At 34.1% G+C, this 19893-nt stretch overlaps 2 protein-coding genes across 2 annotated transcripts in view; one reads left to right on the plus strand and one right to left on the minus strand.

The window, feature by feature from the left end:
• LOC134232796 (ankyrin repeat and LEM domain-containing protein 1-like) overlaps positions 1 to 9280 on the minus strand; it is a 20830-nt gene extending 11550 nt beyond the window's left edge. Inside the window, exons 1-3 of the mRNA XM_062714770.1 lie at positions 9056 to 9280; positions 3263 to 3406; positions 2790 to 2895 (exon numbers count right to left, since the gene is read on the minus strand). Of these exons, the coding sequence (XP_062570754.1) occupies positions 2790 to 2895; positions 3263 to 3406; positions 9056 to 9105 (300 nt within the window). The 5' untranslated portion in view covers positions 9106 to 9280. The remainder of the gene's footprint in view (positions 1 to 2789; positions 2896 to 3262; positions 3407 to 9055) is intronic.
• An 18-nt stretch (positions 9281 to 9298) lies between these two features.
• On the plus strand, positions 9299 to 17669 carry LOC134232797 (serum response factor-binding protein 1-like). Its single transcript, XM_062714771.1, has 7 exons — positions 9299 to 9437; positions 11439 to 11530; positions 12124 to 12196; positions 12353 to 12424; positions 13940 to 14955; positions 15398 to 15429; positions 17478 to 17669. The coding sequence occupies exons 1-7, from the start codon at positions 9330 to 9332 to the stop codon at positions 17582 to 17584; spliced, it is 1500 nt and encodes a 499-aa protein (XP_062570755.1). The 5' UTR covers positions 9299 to 9329; the 3' UTR covers positions 17585 to 17669.
• The last annotated feature ends 2224 nt before the right edge of the window (positions 17670 to 19893 follow it).

Here is a 19893-nt window from a genome sequence, read left to right on the forward strand (position 1 = left end):
AAAAATGTTTTCCACCGTATGGCATGCCAAGAGATGATTGTGTTAAAATTTCAAGCATCTGCATTGAGTACAGTAGTTGCTGAGAAAACTGGGACGAAAAATTTGTTTTGTATAAAACAGACAAACGCACAGACAAACAAGAAGTTGACATCAGATTTGACCAAAAATGTAGCCTATCATATGGCATGCCTCAGAGATGATTGTGTCAAAATTTCAAGCATCTGCAATGAGTAGTTGCTGAGAAAACTGCGACGAAAAATTTGTTACGGACGGACAGACAGATAGACGGACAACTAGACGGAAGGACGGACAGACACACAGTGGTAAAAACGGAATACCCCCTCTCCTCTGGAGCGGGGGTATAACAATTAAGTCATTTTATATTTACTTGTTGCTACTGATATTATACTATTGACTATTTAAAAGATCATGATGATTATTTGAAGATCACAAAGCTAACCTCAACAAGGTTAAATATTAGTAAGACACTTTCATGTTTTAGTGAAATCCAAAATAGTCGCATATAGTTCATCATTAAGGTCATTTGTAGAAGCATTTTAAGGATACACCAAAGGTTTCCACGGGGCAAAATTTAATTTGTTTGTAATTCTTTCATTAACAAAGATAACATATTAAAAGTATATATCACTGGAAAGCTTGTTAAATTTACTATTTAATGATCTTAATTTAAATTTTCATTTTTATCTTATTAAAACATTATTCATATTTTAATGTAAATATTAGTGCATTTATATTTTAGAAATCAACTTTTTTGTATTCCACCTCTCAAAGTCAAAATTTTGCCTCAATATAGCTTAAAGATTGAACTTTAAAACCATATCTCAGATTTTTGATAAATCTCCTTATTCAAAAGTTACATCCATTTGTCTTTCAATGTTACCAATTTATTAGCCCAATTCTACATTTCCCCCAATAATTCAAGAACAGAGCAAGATATCGAAAATCTGAGATACGGTTTTGTGAACACACATTTGAGACACATTCTGGCCAGTTTTCAGAGAAATTGGTCAATAAATAAGGGAGCTGAATCCTTTGAAATAATACCACCAACTGTCTGATCTTACTTTACAGTAGAGGACAAAAACCCATTACACAACAAAGTCTGCCAAAGCTAGAAATATATGACACCTTGGAGATTCAGCTTTGGATACCTGTCACTTATCCATATTTCCTATGCATATTCACAAGTATGGGAGGTTCTATTCTTTATTTAGGTGCTTTTAATGAAGTAAATTAGGTTCAATTCTGAATCAGAAAGATTTCCCGGCAAAATGGCAAGAGCTAAGCTCCACCTCCTATTTCATGGTCATTAGTGACCTGTTAGATCTCCTTCCCTAAATCTAGAGTCCCTGTAGTTTAATTACTGATAGCCTCTGTGTGGCTAGTGAAGAATTCCCCAAGTGGTCACAGTGATTTATTGCATCTTTCAGAAGCAGGCAGTTACAGACCAAATCAGAAGCTTCAATAACGGCACATTCACATGTGTTAGTGTTTATGTTTGATTATTGTTAAATAATTAGAAAACCATTTAATAATCGGCATGGATTTTTCATGCATTATAAAGCAGTGATTAGCATTGTTTTCTTAGCCAAAAATCTCAAAATTGACAAAAATTTGGAAAAAAGCCTTTGGTGTATCCTTAAGGTAGGATTCTTCTCTGGTTTCTGACTATATGAAACATTCAAAGTATATTTGCTTATATGTCTTATATATTGAGGTGTAAGGAATTTAAAAGACCATATTTTTCTTTCCTCATCACAATTGTTCAACTTTAAATAGAAATGGTAAACTGCGTTTGAAAACTAGCAGGGACTATATTTTTGGCGGAATGGTGGCGTATGAAAATATCTTCTTTTCGGCCTCTCAAAATTATAATAAAACAATGAATTTTGTTATAATTTTTACACAATCGAAGACTTGGAGAAATTTTCAAATGTAAGTAAGATTAATAGTGAGGGACTAAACTTTCACAATATATCAAATAAATATGATTTTTCAAACAAACTAGAACTTTATTAACTTTTAAACGCTTCCTATCAAAGTGCAGATTTGAGCCAAAAATCCATAAAAAGTATTTTTTCTCTCTTAGTAAACGATCAAAACTTTTTGTTTTTGCATCATTTTGTACATTTATAAGACTACTTTATTATATGTGAAAATAAGAAAAAGTTAAATATAGGAAGCATATGAAAATAACTATTATATCCTAAAAAATTAAGAAAAGCAGAGAAAATTCGGATTAGCCAATATCCAGATAAGTGAAATTAATGATGTAAATTTGGTAATATCATGCTATAGACCCGATACAGTAATATGTTTTTATGCAAAATGAACAATCATTAAACTTTTGAAATAGAAGTAGGTATCACATGATTGGCACAAGTTATTTTTTATTCTTAATGTCAAGGAAAAAGATAATGACCTTGACCTGACCTTGCCGCTAATATAAAACGGTCAAATTTAATTTCACTGATACTATCAATTACTGATATTGTCTTCTTGATTTTGTGAAAATTTCATTAATTTTTAAATATTAGAAATATGAGAAGAATCCTACCTTAAGCAAGGCAGTTATAAGTCAGAAAAGGTTAGTTTAATATTTCACAATCTGATTAAAATCAGCTGTTCTGATATGCTACCCCTTTTAGTAAGCGATAGCGTATCAGAACAGCTGATTTTAATCAGATTGAATATTGCAGGGACTGTTTAACATATAAAAGAAAAGGGACTAAATTTTTCTTCTATAAAGTATGCGCAAGAAATTTTACCTCATCTTTAATAAAAGGATCACCGCCGTGTTGTAGTAGATTGATGAGAATTTCTTTCTTCCCCCACATACATGCAACATGCATTGGTGTGGTACCCTCAACAGACCTAGGAATAATTACATTGTTTCAAGGCAACAGATTACACAGCAATTTACATATGCATGTATACATCTTAAAGCACTACATTTGAATTATCATAGAATAGAGCAACTACAGTGAAATAACAAAATTTTGTGAGGATTATTTTTTTTTAATTTTCAAGGTTTGAAGAGACCCAGGAATTCATGTCCACTTCAAAATGTAAAACGTTACATACAAAACTACTCAATAATTCTTCATCCATGAAATCAAATCCCCAAGAAACCAAGAGATTTTCCTCAAAACACAAAAATTTGACCCCATTGACAAATATGTGATTTTACAGTATTCTTTCCTGATTAAAGCAATTTTAAATGACTGAAACTATTTGATACCTGACATTAGGATTGCCTTTATAATCTAGCAGTAACTGTGTTGCAGAATCACTGAGTCCTGCAGCTATGTGCATAGGTGCTACCCCCTCGACTGGCAGGATTTCATTTGGATCTGCTCCCTGCTTCAACAGCTGCTCAGACAATCTACAAATAAAACCACCAATCAAAATATGCATCTCTACCAACTTGATCATCTTTGCTCCTGACCTGTATAAATGACAGATTACTGTATTGCAATTTTTAAAATATAATTCTCTCACTGAATTGAACCAAAAAGAGTTGCTTCTAGCCACAATAAACACACATAAAATCCAATACAAACCCTCAAGAAAACCCTATAACCAGGAAAACGTCCACTTTGTGTACAGACTAAAATAAAATAGATTCTTTATCAGGAAATAAAATTTGTTGCCCTATTTATACTCCTGTTATTTGCAACACTAAATTGAGAAAATATTTTTTTTAGTACATCATGGAGCTTTGTGTGCCTCTATGAATTCAAGAAATCAGAGAATTTCTATTACCAGGAAAATAGAATGTAAATTTCTCAATACATTAACTCAAAACTGTAAAACATTCTCAGACGTGGACCCTTTAAATGATATTTAAAACTTAATTTTTTGATTGGTTTTCTCAAGTATATTTAAAGGTGCATTGACACAGATTTGAAGTTAAAATAAAATAGATAATGCTGTAAACCAGCTGTTTTTCATGTCATCTTTTATTTGCATTTCGTCAGTTAATCATCAATCCCAGACAACTATTTTTGCTGCTGAGAAATTATTCTTTACAAATACATTGCAAATTAAAGGGTTCGCGGTGATTAATATTCTAGAGTTGAAGTAGGTTACAAAACTCACAAATAAAAGTTGGTAACTAGAACTGTCCAAACGGGACAAAATACCCCCCGCTGGGTTTTTCAGAAGTAAGTTCTTCCATAATAAAGATATGTATCAAACATGAATTATGAAATATTTATTCCAGTGACCTTGAACTTCCCCAAATGACCTTTGGTTAAGGTCATGACACACCCTTGGGTCATGGGCAATCTTTGAGTGAAATGAGAACCTACCAAGTTTATCCATAAGAAAGATATGGACCAGACACGAATTATGAAATTTTTCTTCCAGTGACTTTGAACTTCCCCAAATGACCTTGGGTCAAGGTCATGACACACCCTTGGGTCATGGGCAATCTTTTTGTGAAATTAGAACCTTCCAATTTTATCCATAAGAAAGATATTGACCGGACACGAATTATGAAATTTTTCTACCAGTGACCTTGAACTTCTCCAAATGACCTTGGGTCAAGGTCATGACACACCATTGGGTCATGGGCAATCTTTGTGTAAAATGAGAACCTACAAAGTTTATCCCTAAGAAAGATATGGACCGGACACGAATTATGAAATTTTTCTTCCAGTGACCTTGAACTTCCCCAAATGACCTTGGGTCAAGGTCATGACACACCCTTGGGTCATGGGCAATTTTTGGTGTGAAATGAAAACCTAACAAGTTTATCCATAAGAAAGATATGGACCGGACAGGAATTTTGAATTTTCTCTTCTAGTGACCTTGAACTTTCCCAAATAACCTTGGGTAAAGGGCATAACACATCCTTGGGTCATGGGCAATCTTTGTGTGAAATGAGAAACTACCAAGTTTATCCATAAAAGATATGTATCAAACATGATTTATGAAATTTTTATTCCAGTGACTTTGAACTTCCCCAAATGACCTTGGGTCAAGGTCATGACACACCCTTGGGTCATGGGCAATCTTTTTGTGAAATTAGAACCTTCCAATTTTATCCATAAGAAAGATATGGACCAGACACGAATTATGAAATTTTTCTACCAGTGACCTTGAACTTCTCCAAATGACCTTGGGTCAAGGTCATGACACACCCTTGGGTCATGGGCAATCTTTGTGTGAAATGAGAACCTACAAAGTTTATCCCTAAGAAAGATATGGACCGGACACGAATTATGAAATTTTTCTTCCAGTGACCTTGAACTTCCCCAAATGACCTTTGGTCAAGGTCATGACACACCCTTGGGTCATGGGCAATCTTTGTGTGAAATGAAAACCTACCATAAGAAAGATATGGACCGGACAGGAATTTTGAAATTTTTCTTCCAGTGACCTTGAACTTTCCCAAATGACCTAAGGTCAAGGTCATAACACATCCTTGGGTCATGGGCAATCTTTGTGTGAAATGAGAACCTACCAAGTTTATCCATAAAAGATATGTATCAAACATGATTTATGAAATTTTTCTTCCAGTGACTTTGAACTTCCCCAAATGACCTTGGGTCAAGGTCATGACACACCCTTGGGTCATGGGTAATCTTTGTGTGAAATGAGAACCTACCAAGTTTATCCATAAGAAAGATATTGACCGGACACGAATTATGAAATTTTTCTTCCAGTGACCTTGAACTTCCCCAAATGACCTTGGATCAAGGTCATGACACACCCTTAGGTCATGAGCAATCTTAGTGTGGAGTAGTAGATTCTAATGTCCCTTTGTAAGAAAGATATGGACCAGACACGACTGCACAGACAGACGGACAGCTAGACAGCTAGACGGACAGACGGACAAGGGGATTCCTATATACCCCCCCAAACTTCGTTTGCCGGGGGTATAATTACAGTATTTTCTCAAATTTTCTATAATATCACAACTTATGTATTGCAATAGCATTTCACATGAAAATATAATAAATATCTATTTTCATTTTGAAGTTATTAAAACTTCAATTTTCTGGACGGGTTTGATTGACATGTCCTTACACTTTCACAAATTATAATTTTACTCTTAATTTTACTTAAGAAAAGTGGCAATTTTGTTGAGTATTTATGAAAGATATTAAAAACTATAATCTGAAAAATTCACAGTAATCATGTTCGAAAGTAAAACACCCTCACTAATATCGTTAGTGTCAATCAAACCCGACCAGCAATTCAAAGTTTCAATAAATTCAAAATGAATTAAAATTTTTTATTACATTTTCTTGGGGTGCGTCAATTTACCCAAATGGAAACTCACATGGAAATCAAATGAACCCAAATGGAATATTAAGTAAAGGTAAATTATATATCTTTTTATCGTATTCTCAAGTTGTAACTTATTCAAAATATTGAGAAAAAAAAACTTTGAAAAAGGGAATATTTTCATATTATTGATTTCTTTAATTGTATTCTAAAAATATGATTTTTTTTCTATTTGTAAAAACTTTTGAACATCGTTGAACACAAGATTGATGTATAGTTTCCATGGCCGTAGGAACCAAACGGGGGTGTGGGGGTCTGAGAGGCCATACCCCCCAATCCATTTTTTTTTTGGTCGATATATTGAATATTATCAAAATTAAATTCGTATCTCAAAACACAATATTAACTAGGGCTAATTGTAACGGGGACCGTTACAGATGTTCCCCAAACGCTCCCCATGTCCCTTTTCGTGCCATAGCTTTTCCTGTAACACCTTTTATAAATATACTAAGGTTTTAAGGATTTCATTTAAAGATATAAAAGTTACAATGATATCAACTATATATCGTTTAACGTTTTGCTTTGGCGCACACGTACATGTACATGCATATGCAAGATGATCATGGCATGTTGGTTAAGGTTACATCTTTCTATCCCGCGAATAATAGAAAAAATTGCAGATATAAAGTTACCACATTTCAAATATATATCATTTTTTGAAATACCTATTCACATTTAAATTCTCTACTGATTTTAATCTCGGGCTCAAAGTTGGTTTTATTCCTACGACAAGGCAGTGTTAAAGTCGACTAAGGATATCACGCCGATAGCTAACCAATCAAAATGAACTTAGTCAATTTTAGTTCCATACATAGAAAAGGGATTTTCCTTTAATCTGTTCAGATTTTTTTAGATATATTTCCTCTCTGGTCATTTTGACAACCCTCGTACCTGTGCCTAGTAAATTTTATATACTATGTAAATAAATATATACATGTAAAGGTTTTTGACCGGAACTATTCATTTTTTCCAATGCATAGGAGGCTACTTTCTGGGGTTTACAATAGATATTTATAAAGACATTCGTATCAGCTAATGTGACCAATATTCTTTAAGACCTTCTTATTAATATATTTTTCATGAATGCAAATACCTGATAATTTTTTTTTTACGAAGGAGCGTACATGTAAATTGATTTTGAATTTCTGGGGATTGCGTAATTCTAAAAAAAAAATCAATTAAATTTCAAAGGTTAAATAAACAAAGGATGCTTGGTATTAAAATATTGTTTCAAATCAGTAGAATTGAATGCTATTAACGACATCCGAATAAATACATGTAAACATATTAGGCTTATATACCAACTTTGTTCATCTGTACTTTAATTTCAAACACGACAGGATTTGTAATTAATGAAATTAATAATTTCTTTATACTTTGGAAACTCACATCAAATATTTTAATACTCTTTCTTCGAGCTCTTTTCTGCAGTTTCCTTGAAATGTTAAGTGGGTCCGAGGTGTACTTTGAGCTTTACAGTGATTGTCTACTTTGTGTGAGGGGGGGGGGGGGTCTTTTACCCTTGGGTTAAGGTCAAAGGTTAAGGTCGATTTCAAGTTTATAGGTCAATGTCATTTTGGTAAATAGCTAATATCAACATTTTATTCAGGTTAATAGTGACCTTGACCTAAGTATCAAGGTCAAGGGTAAAAAGATCTGCTTCAGTATGTTACATGTCTTTACATTTATAAGTTCTTAATTCTGCATGAACATCAAAAGACTTAAGTATACTGTCGTTTAACGCATTGTGTGTGCGCGCATGTGCATGACGTCCTTGCATTTACTTTTGATGGTAGAATAATGTAGGCATTCGTTATATCTATTCATATTCGAAATTTCACCCTGTATTATTGAGAACTAAGAAAGTTTTAGGCATTTAAACTTTTAGCCAATCAGATTGCAGCTAACGTGCATGTGCGTGCGTTCATGATTATTCTTATATACCATGCTGTAGATCTTCATAATGTACGACGATGTTCAAAATTTCAAAGGATTTTGTCAGAAAACAAAAAAGATATAAAGACTTTTGTTTCAACCAATCGGAACGAAGCGCACGTGCATGCGCGTGAGAGCTTGCTATTTTGACCACGTCGTCATGTCTATACTACTATTATATCCTTATATTATGAGTTTCAAGGCATTTCATCAAAAATTTAAAAGGTTACGGCTATATCTATCATATTGGTTATTTCACGCGTTACACGTGTGCGCATCGAACACATGCACGCACGTGCGCGCAAAATGACCTTCGTTCCGCACATCTACATAACATACCTAGTGACCCTAAAAAGGTTTCACCTACATCGGATGAGTAGTTTACGAGAACACTCGCGGACAAAAAAAGTACCGGAGAAGAAAATTCAGAAAAAAAGTAAAAACAATATGTTCCCAAACTCCGTTTGGGGAACATAATTAACTTCAAATCTCTGACTAAAGACTTTGGCAAAAACTAAACAAAATGCGTTGCAACTAACAAGACAAGCTATAGCCCCTTAGCTACGGTAGGTAGTCCTAACGACGTAGATAAAATTACTGATTAGGCTAACTGAAGTTGACATAAACAACCTAAATAGGTCGCAAATGCAAACAGCTGAGCGAGAAATAAAGAATATAAACTGATCTACATCTAAACTCACATAATGCATCGTTTCAAATGCTGATTAAATCATTCAATGACACATGAAGTTTTTTAAAAAGAATAATGAAAAAATATTGGTCTCACTCAACTCATACTTACACAAGATCGCCATCACTCAATGCATCAATTAGTTGTGCAGCATTCGCCATTTTGAAAAACCCGCTATAGCGATCACGTGATTATTTCCGGAAAACCATTTTGTGCAGATCGATTTTTATTTTAGATTTTGAATCTCGTAAACGCTTCTTGTCGGGTGAACAAATATCATAGTTTTAAGCCTTTAAATAACATTGACGATACTTAATTTTTTTCCTGCAGAAGTGTGCATTGATAGTGTGATTGCTAGGAGCAACAACTACTTAAACAGATTGAAATGAATTCTGGCGAATCATCAAACGATGGAGATGAAGATCTCAAACAGCGCAGAAACCTCGATGTGGCTACGACAGCTTCTCTTGATCTGGTTGCCTTAAACAATAAGGTGAAAAAGCTGGTCATCTGCCTATCTAATAAGACCATTAGCAGTACTGTCACTGCCAGCAGTTTGATCATTAGGCTTTCTTGTTTAAAAGCTAGCTCAAAACAGCCTTGGGGTCCATTACTTTCAAATACATTGATAATTTTGTCAATTACTTGCAATTACAATCAGATCAACATTGATTTTTTTAATTTTAGTGCAATTGGCAGTGTGACACACGGTATAAACAAATTAAACATTATGAGACATATAATTATTGTACAAACACAAGTCCATGCTACACCAGTATGGTGTATGACAAGATCGTTTTTGTAACTTACTCAAATCCATATTTTTTAAGGAAATAAATAATATTTATCACAAATCCATTCATTATTTTCTATCTTAAAATGAATTGAATACAGGTAAATCTAAAATGGTATGTAGTAAGTCGAATTACTGTAAAACAAATTAACTATCTTAAAATCATTGTAATTTGCAAATTTGCAGGTAGAACTGACATTTTCAAAATGTGGGAATAGGTAGTATAAACCTATGTAATGGTTAGGGCCGTGGATATCGGCCTGGATAGCTCAGTAGGTAGAGCACCTGACTAGAGATACAGGGGTCCCGGGTTCGATTCCCGGTCCAGCCATGCATTTTCTCCTTTCCTGTTACAGAAACTGAATTGCAGGTGAAAGTCCTCACTTGGGTTGTGTCTTCGAGGGCGAAGACCATTTAAGGAGGGAGGAAAATGGTTAGGGCCGTGGATATTTAGCTCAGTAGGTAGAGCACCTGACTAGAGATAATTCCCGGTCCAGCCATACATTTTCTCCTTTCCTGTTAAACCTATTAGTATAAAAACTGTGTATCAGTGTAAGAAACCTTTCTTATAAACTTTCATTTTGAAAAAAAGTAATTGAAATGTAATAAAAAAGTAATTAAAAATACATGACCTCTTTATAAATGTATTTTATAAACACATACAATTACTTGTAATTGAAGGCTCGCTCAAATACAAATTACTTCCAATACCTCGAATAAATGTAATTAATTACGTTCAATTACAATTACTTTATTCAATTACCCCATCCCTGGCTCAAAAAATTTACAATTCGAGTATGTAACAATAGTGTGCATTCCTGGTCAATCAATATATTTTCTCTTGCCAATGAAAAACAGGCCTATCACAGTCTCTTGAATTAGCTATACAGCTTTGTTCAGGTCTTGCACAGTCTCTTGTTTAATCCATATAGCTTAATTTGGCTGTATAACTTTAATAAATAATTTATTGCTTTTTATACCCCAAAACGGACAACACTTTCTGAACTTTGAGTACAAAGTCTCTCAAGGAGAACACAATTTGTTGAGCAATTTTTATATGCATTGTTTTTGAAGCATTCAAGATTGAATACTATATATCACTGCACCAAGATGCAACTTTGTGTACATGCTGAATAAATAAGACTATTCAATTATCCAATCAAACGTTCACTTATAATAAGAATTTGGAAGTATCTCAGAATTCTGTTACAGAAGTGAAAGCCCTGATGTTTCATGAACAGAAAACTGTGACTGGTTTCGATAGCCGCCAAGAGAATGACTACAGTTTTTCCTGTACAAAAATATATAATAAGTACATGTACTTGCTTTTGCCTTGTTGTTTAGCTCTAGACTTTGTTTTATATGGAACCATAAAGTTTTCTCCATGGCTTCCTTTACTTTTACATTAATTTTCCTGAATGTCGCTAATGAGTACGATCTCTCTTTATCAGAAGGGACACCAGGAGATACCACTGAGTGGGGTATCCTCAGGTCCCTGGTAGCTATCTTGAGTGAGCAGATCAAAGGATCCGATTATTGATCAGATATTCAGATTTGATGGAATTCTGACCCTGTTGCAAAAGCACACAGTATTATTAAGTTTTCATATAATTCTTTTCTAAAAGAAGTTTTGTGTACTTTATCAGTACTTTTTAGAAAACTTGAACCATATTACATTAATTTTCTTTCCCCTACAATTAGGTTATCTCTATGAGGGGACAAATTAAGAAGGTGAAAGTTCACGTAATCCACAAGCTTACAAGACAAATAACAGCACTGCAGAAGAAACAAAGGTAGGGTGGTCCAAATAATTTTTCAATAATGTTTGATTGCCCTTTCCCAACTCAGAGTGAAAAAATTAGGTCGGTAGCTAGGTGGGATTTTTTTTTCATAGAATATTTCAAAATCAACACAAGTTTTCAAAATGTGTATTCCTGAATACATAAAAAATAATTGTCTCACGGGGGTAAAAAAAAATTTGAGTCAAGCAATTTTTGGCCAGTCAGTGGGGAGAGGGCAACTAAACATATTTTTTAAAAGATGGCCCTATTATATTATAATATTGCAGGTTACAGTACTGTAGAGTGAAGAAATTTAAAAAAAATTATACAGTGAATGTTTTTTCTAATAAATTATGATTAAAAGACTTATTCAAGATTTATTTTATAAGAACTTCAATTTGTTAATTTTTTGGATGTAAATATGAATGTTAAGTTTTTAGAATATGCAAAAAAAAAAATATCTGGCAAATAAATGAAATCATGCTTTTATCTCATGAAATTAAGTCACATGAAATGTAAGTGAAATGCAGCACCAAATTTTAGGAACAAATTTCCTAATACAATACAAAGAACAAAGTGAGTATTTATCTTTGTTATTCTTTAAGGGGTCCAGAGAAGTTACTTGAGAAAAATAAAAGAAAAGCAGAAAGATTAGTAGAGGAAGTACAAGTCTTAAAAGTAAGTAATGATCAAGGAAGATGTACATAAACAGTCATTTATTATTCAAAACTATATACTCTCTCACTAGAAACCTTCATCATTGAATTTAAAGTTTTTTAGAAGTATGAAGTGTGCAAGACTATTTTATGTTGATATCATTGATATTCTTTACAGGACTTAAAACCAGACCGCATAGCAAAATATGCTATCGGACATACCATTTCTTTCGCAAATGTTTGCAAAGAGGTAAGAATTTTTAGGCTATATTAAGTACTTGTTTCTTCAAATTCTTATATTTTTAGCTCACCTGAGCTCTTCTGATCACATTTTGTCCATCTGTCTAGCTGTTCGTATGTCCAGTCTGTAAACTTTTCACATTTTCAATTTCTTCTCAAGAACCACTGGGCCAATTTTAACCAAACTTGATACAAAGCATTGTTGGGTGAAGGGGAGTTTAAATTGTTAAAATGAAGGACCAAGTTTCCTCACAAGGGGAGATAATCAAGAAAAGACAAAAATAGGGTGAGGTCATTAAAAATCTTTTCAAGAACCACTGGGCACTGGGCCAAAAAAGCTGAAACTTATGGGGAATCATCCTGAGGTAGTGTAGATTCTAAATTGTTCGAATCATAATACCCACAGGTGGGGCAGGTTCACAACAGGGAATTCAAGTTTTACATTGAAATATATAGGAAAAATATTTAAAAATCTTCTTCTCAAGAACCACTGGGCCTGGAAAGCTGAAACTTATGGGGAATCATCCTGAGGTAGTGTAGATTCTAAATTGTTCGAATCATAATACCCACAGGTGGGGCAGGTTCACAACAGGGAATTCAAGTTTTACATTGAAATATATAGGAAAAATATTTATAAATCTTCTTCTCAAGAACCACTGGGCCTGGAAAGCTGAAACTTATGGGGAAGCATCCTTGGATTGTATAGATTCTTAATTGTTCAAATCATGACCCTCGGGGGTAGGGCGGGGCCACAATAGGGAATCCAAGTTTAACATAGAAATATATAGCTTTTTTTTTATCTTATACTCAAGAACCACTGGGTCAGAAAAACTGAAATTTATGTGAAAGCATCCTGGGGTAGTGTAGATTCTAAATTTTACATTGAATTATACGAGATTTTTTTTTTAAAGTCTTCTTTTCAAGTACCACTGGGCCAGAAAAACGGAAACTTACCTGAAAGCATCCTGGGGTAGTGCAGATTCTAAATTGTTCAAATCATGATCACTAGGGGTAGGGCGGGGCCACAGTAGGTATTACAAGGGGGAAATCTGGTAAAGAACAGCATGGTCAAAGGTTCTTAGGTGAGCGTTGTGGCCCTTGGGCCTCTTGTTTTAAAGAATACTTTGGTATGTTAATTTATCATTCAGATCATTGTATGAAAATTTTTTATTTTTTTTGGAAATTTATTTTTTTCTTAAAAAAAGAAAGAAACTAAAACTATTATAAAGATCTCATACAATGTAAGGATTGAAGACTGTTAGGAAGTATTAACACTTTAAGTATACAATGACAAATTTTCAAAGAGAGTTTGTGACTGCTTACTTAGTGTAATGTTCTTACTCCAACATGGGTTAAAAGTATGTCTACAGTATTTGAAATCTAAAATGACTTTTAACAGAAAAGCTGACCCCCAAAACAATCCCTGAATATGAATACTCGAATGATAATGTGTCTGTGGATACAAAGTAAAGTTTGTTTATAGATAATATATGTTAACTTATTTCAAATCTGTGTGTATTTAAAGCCAAAGGCCTCTTTGGAAACCAAGGCACTGGCTAGACTGACAGATCACAAGATTTTACAAGATTCTGTGAAAGAATTCCGCAGAGACCATGAGGACTGGATGTCTTTGGCAGCTTTTCTGATGAGTCGAAATTCAGGTCGAAGAATCAAAAAACAAAAACAGAATCGTGTTGACAAAATCATCACAAATGTCAAAGCTGGAGAAGTCTTGGTGAAATCTTATTTACAGAATCGACTGGAAGGAGATGAAGAAGGTCTGGACAAAATTCAGAAAATAAATACAGGGAAGAAAAGTTCAGACAATTCAGCACAGGAAGCTACAGACAGTCCAGCTAATCCAGGGTTTCCTGGAGATGGAGGGGGCTCTGATATGGAATCAGAAGAAGAGAGTGAGGAGACTTCTGAAGAGGATTCTGTCCACAGCGAGGAATTGTCTGAGAACGAGTCGGAAACACAGCAAACAGAGACACATCACAAATCAACAGTACAAACAGATTCATCTAAACCCAGCACAAATAAAATTAAACAGATAAAAGAAAGTAAAAAAGAAGGAAAGCAGGAGAGCAAAAATTCAGAAATGGTAATAAAGAAATTAAACATGGATGATTTGGATAGTGAAAGTGAGATACCAACCGATTCCGTGCCTTCATTTCTAACAGGAGATGATAAATCAAAATCCTTAGATACAGAAGCAAAGAAACACAAAAAGAAAGATGCTTTCTTTGTTACAAGTGATGATTCAGGTGAAGAGGATGAAGATGATAATCAAGAGGATAGTTACAGGCTAAAGGGAGATAATGCAGATGATAGAGATGAGGAGGAGGAACTGGAGAGGGGAAAACATGCATTTAGATCTACATTCCTCGGCTCACTGTCAGAAAGAGACTGGAGAAGAAGCACCAAAGAAAGGAATGAGTCAAAAAAGGCAACAACATCAAAACATGTCTCAAACTTTCAAAAAAATAAAAGGAATAGGGGATTTCCAAATACAAATCCTAATCAAAACAAGCAATTCAGGTATTTATGATTCAGTGACATGAAAATAGTTTTTTTACTACTGTAGTATGTGTTAGATTTAAATCTCATTTGTCTGTCAGTTGGTCTAGCTGTCTGTCTGCCACAGAACGTAAACCTTGGACACAAGTTTTAAATGGGAAGAGAGAGGGGTTTCATATTTAACATGTTTAACATATACTTTACCTGTAATTATACGAATGTTTTATGATTTTAAGAGGTATATCTTAGATTATTATATATACTGGTATTCAATTGCTTTTTTTTAAGGTTCGTAAACCCTCTGCTCACTCATATAAAATGTTGCTTGAACCCTAATGATTTTTCAAAAGAAATGTATTTTATCTCCCTTATCAGAATATCGATAAACCTTAAAAAAAGTAAAGTAATGAAAACCTACCAGGTCTATACATTTGATTAACGATGTTTAAATATTTTATTACAGGTCAAAAGAAACACAAGACACCACTAGAAAAGGTGAGCTATGCACTAAATGTCAACATATATGTATAAAGTTAGCATATTAAAGTACTGAGTATTTTTAGTTCACCTAAGCTGAATGCTCAAGTAAGCATTTCTGATCATGTATAATCACGAAAAGACAAGAAATAGGATGGGGTCATTAAAAAACTTTTTTCTCAAGAACCACTGAGCCAGTAAAGCTGAAACTAATGTAGAAGCTTCGTAAGGTAGGGTAAAATTTACATTATTCAACTTATAACCTGTGGTGTTACTCACCGGTGGGGCCACAGTAGGAAATTAGTATACGAGGGTTGATCCAAAAGTTCATGGAATTTCTTCATATTTTATTTATTTTTTAGTGGAATTAGTTGAAAATTACAACTGAAAATATAGACACTTGATGAATATTAAAAATTAAAAACCATTTTAAATATCTTTGATAGTAACTCTATGGCAGTTGCTATAGAAAAGGTTGTTTGGAAATGGGGGCGAGAGATTAACGCGTTTATTATCATTTTAATTCTTAATACATGAAATGAAAATTAAACCGCCATATGTGGTATATAAAATGAAAATTATTTCATTATTACGATTGCTTCATCTTTTATAAATCTTTCTGTGAGAGGTTTACTGATTTTACTGGATATTTAGTTTATTAGTTGATGATTTATTGTTCATCTTTAAGTTGTTAAACAACGTCAAATTTCGGCTAAGTCATATGTTTTGTGAAAATCCCGGGATCACTCTATCTTAAACGCGTATATTTTTGACATAGGCTTGGGAAAATGCATTTTAGTTACTGTTTTTCCAGTTGCATACCAATATTTAGAAAAAATAGAACTTCCATGGACGTTCATCAAAGATGTGGTCGCTTTTTGGAGGCTCTGTTTTAAGTGCCTATTCCCATTGACAAATTAAAAGCGTTATTGGACGTTGTCGACTGACGTACTGTTTCTGACATTGCAACTGAAATTGGGACATCATATGGAAAGATGGGTTGTTTTTTGAAATATGAGTGAAAAAGAAGATGAAGATAAGTTGGTGCGAGAGGATACCCAGGCTTTTCTTGAGAAAAAAAAAGGAGAAAAGGGCAGCATTTTGTAGAATTACGTATTCCAATCGGACATTAGAGTGAGATGCTTCTATAACGTGACTTGACATATCTTACTTGACGTTACGTCGAAGTCTCCCCCGGGTTTCACAACTATCCATTTTCAGAAAGCTTGTGTGACCTTATTGGTAATTGGAAAATCACGATAAAATTTTAGAAATTCCACGAACTTTTGGATCAACCCTCGTATATGAAAAATCTTTAAATATCTTCTTCTCAAGAACCCACCCCACCCCTACCTTGTGTGTTTGGGGATAGGCTGGGGCCACAGTAGGGAATCTAAGTTTTACATTGAAATGTATAAGAAAAATCTTCAAATATTTTCTTCTCAAGAACCAACGGGCCAGAAAAACTAACATGTATGTTGAAGCTTCCTGAGGTAGCATGGATTCTAAATTGTTCAGATCATGGCCTTTTGGCATTGGCTGGAGGCACCATAGGGATTATTTTCAGATTCAATTGGAATAGTATATTGGAAAAGTCTTCTCAATAACCACTGGGCCAGTAAAGCTGAAACTTACATAGGAGCTTCTTAATGTATCTAGTGTAGATTCTAAATTGTTCAAATCATAGCCCCCTGGTTTAGGGCTACAATACTACAATAGGAAATTGAAGTATCATAGGAAAACCTGTTGAAAAACAGCTGGGTCAATGTGACTAAGATGTGGTTCATGTGACTCTTGTCATCTTTAGAATGTTATTTCTTTCAGAAATTTTTTTACGCTTTTCTTGTTGCAAAAATTAGAACTTTTATAAATAAGTTAATGTACTTACTTCTCCTGTTGAAAAGTGTTCAGAGTAAATATAAACAGTAACATTGTCAAGTTGTTATGTTATAAATGTGCTCATTGAGGTTCATTATGACATCTTTTATTTCTAAATTTAATCAGTTTCTAAAAGATCAATTATTTATAGATGACCCATTTTTGTAATGACCTATTTTCTTTTCCAGAAGACAAGAACGAAAAGTTACATCCTTCATGGATTGCAAGCAAGAAACGAAAAGAGCAAGCACAAATACAAACATTTCAAGGAAAGAAAATCAAATTTGATGACTAGTACCTGGTACATTGTACTTACCAGATTAGTAAATGTCTGATCATTTATTGTTACCCTGCCAAGACAGAGTTCTAGTATTAGATTTGGACAATAAATTTTAATAAACTTTGTTATTTGAGTTTGAATGAAAGGAGTAGGGGTAACATAATTTTCTTACCCTATTATATACTGTAAAATCACATATTTTTGTGTGGTCAAGTTTTTGTGGTTTGAAAAAAAAATGTTGGTTCGTGGGGATTTGATTTCGTGGATGAAGAACTTTTTAGTAGTTGTGCATATGAAAATTTACATTTCATGGTGGGCATAAATTCATGGGTCTCTTCATACCTCAAAAACGATGAAAATTAGTGATTTTACAGGACACAATTACAATTTCAACTACATGCAGGTCCCATACCATCAAAGGCGTAGACAGTGTAACAATTTCAAGGCTTATTGCAAATGGTGATCGAATCGGTGATTGAATACACTAGCTGTAATACCTTGACTCTCGGCTGAGATCCAACGATGTAGATAAAATTAAACGTTATTATATTTTCCTGCATGTGACCTTCCATGTAAATATCAGGATATATGTTTTCTCTACATTGGTCTAAAAAATAAATTGGGAAATTCCAAATTGAAATAGTTTAAGAAAGCAATCGTAGAAGTGGAAATTTTAGTGAGACGCAAATTTAGTGATTCCTTCATAAAAACTAGTATTTTATTTTTAGCGAGAAGTAGTTTTAGCGATTTTAAAATGCTTAATATCCAGAGGTAGATTAGAGAAACAAAGAGAAAGTGCATTTCCACTTTATAACCAGTTGTGCATCCCATCCCAAAGGAACCACTGACCCTGGGGCCATATATTTCAACATTTTAAAATTTTTTTTCATAAATTTTATTTCATCATAAATAGTTGATTAATACCAAAGAGCAGATTTCAAAGCATTAATTTATTTTCAGACTATGTACCCACCCCCCCCCCCCCCCCCCCTGCTAGTACCCAGGGACCCTGAAATTAACCATTTTGGAAGAGGTAGCTTACTTCATCATAAATATGTACTTTGAGTCTTTGATAATTGGCATAATACCCAGGAACAAAGGAAAAGATTTTCAAAGAATTCATGCATTTTCACTATATAAACAGCCACGACCTAACACAAGAACCCCTGACCCAGGGGCCTTGAAATTCACATATCTCAAAGAGGCATTCTTCCTCATCATAACTATGTACATAGTTCATTGGTTTAATACTCAAGAACAGTAGATTTTTAAAGAATTTATGCCTTTTCACAATATAATCAATTCAACATAACTATGCACTTGGTTAGTTTATTTAATGCCAAGGAGCAGAGAAAAAGAATGTCAAAGAAATAATGCATTTTCACTATATGATCTACTTAGCCCCGCCCTAGCACTAGAACCCCGAGATCCTAGGGCCCGATCTCTACCCAGAGTTATCGTTCCACTGTTGTAGCGAAGCGAACGACAACTCTGGGTAGAGATTGCCTGGGGCCATGAATTTTTACAATCTTGGTAGAGGACTCAATTAATGCTGATTACAATCATACCAACAGTTTGACTGCTTGATGTCCAGCAGTAAAGAAAATTTTTAAAGATTGCATTAATTTTAGTGATTTTGGCCCCGGGACCAGGCCCCAGGAGGGGGACAGGGACCATGAAATTCACAATTTTTGGTCCCCTTCACCCATAGATGCTATATGCCAAAATTGATTGAAATTGGTTAAGAAAATTTTAGAGAAGAGGCTGAAAATGTTCAAATGTTAACGCACGACGCACACCGGATAGCGCCTAGCAATACTGAATAGGTCACCCGTGACCTTAAAAGCTGAACGTATAAATTTTGGACCTTTATCCCCCACCCCAAAAACAAAATACATGTATCATTAGACAAGTAAAAACAATTTTCCTTGATAACCCCCTCCTTTCAAAATTATGAAAGCCGAATGAGCTCATTGTCGTAGGTAAAAAAAATAAATTTTTCGCGTGATAACGCGAAACTTTCGCCAATAAACGCGAAAGTTTCGCGAAATAACGCGTAACTTTCGCGTTATGACGCGAAACTTTCGCGTTATAACGCGAAACTTTCGCGATATAACTTTTGCGATATAACGCGTAACTTTCGCGAATAAACGCGTAACTTTCGCGTTGTAACGCGAAACTTCTGCTGTTTAACCAGCCATTTGCTTTAATTAGTCTCAACTTTCTTTTGATTTTGTCATCAAGTTTACTCATTACAATGATAAGCAAATGGCTATTTTGGTCTTGGATTATCACAAGATAAATTTTAAGCTTTCTTGCTATTG

The sequence above is a fragment of the Saccostrea cucullata genome, unplaced genomic scaffold (genome assembly GCF_032062105.1).
Source record: "Saccostrea cucullata isolate Sc308-1 unplaced genomic scaffold, CSIRO_AGI_Scuc_v1 ctg4105, whole genome shotgun sequence".
Taxonomy (NCBI): domain Eukaryota; kingdom Metazoa; phylum Mollusca; class Bivalvia; order Ostreida; family Ostreidae; genus Saccostrea; species Saccostrea cuccullata.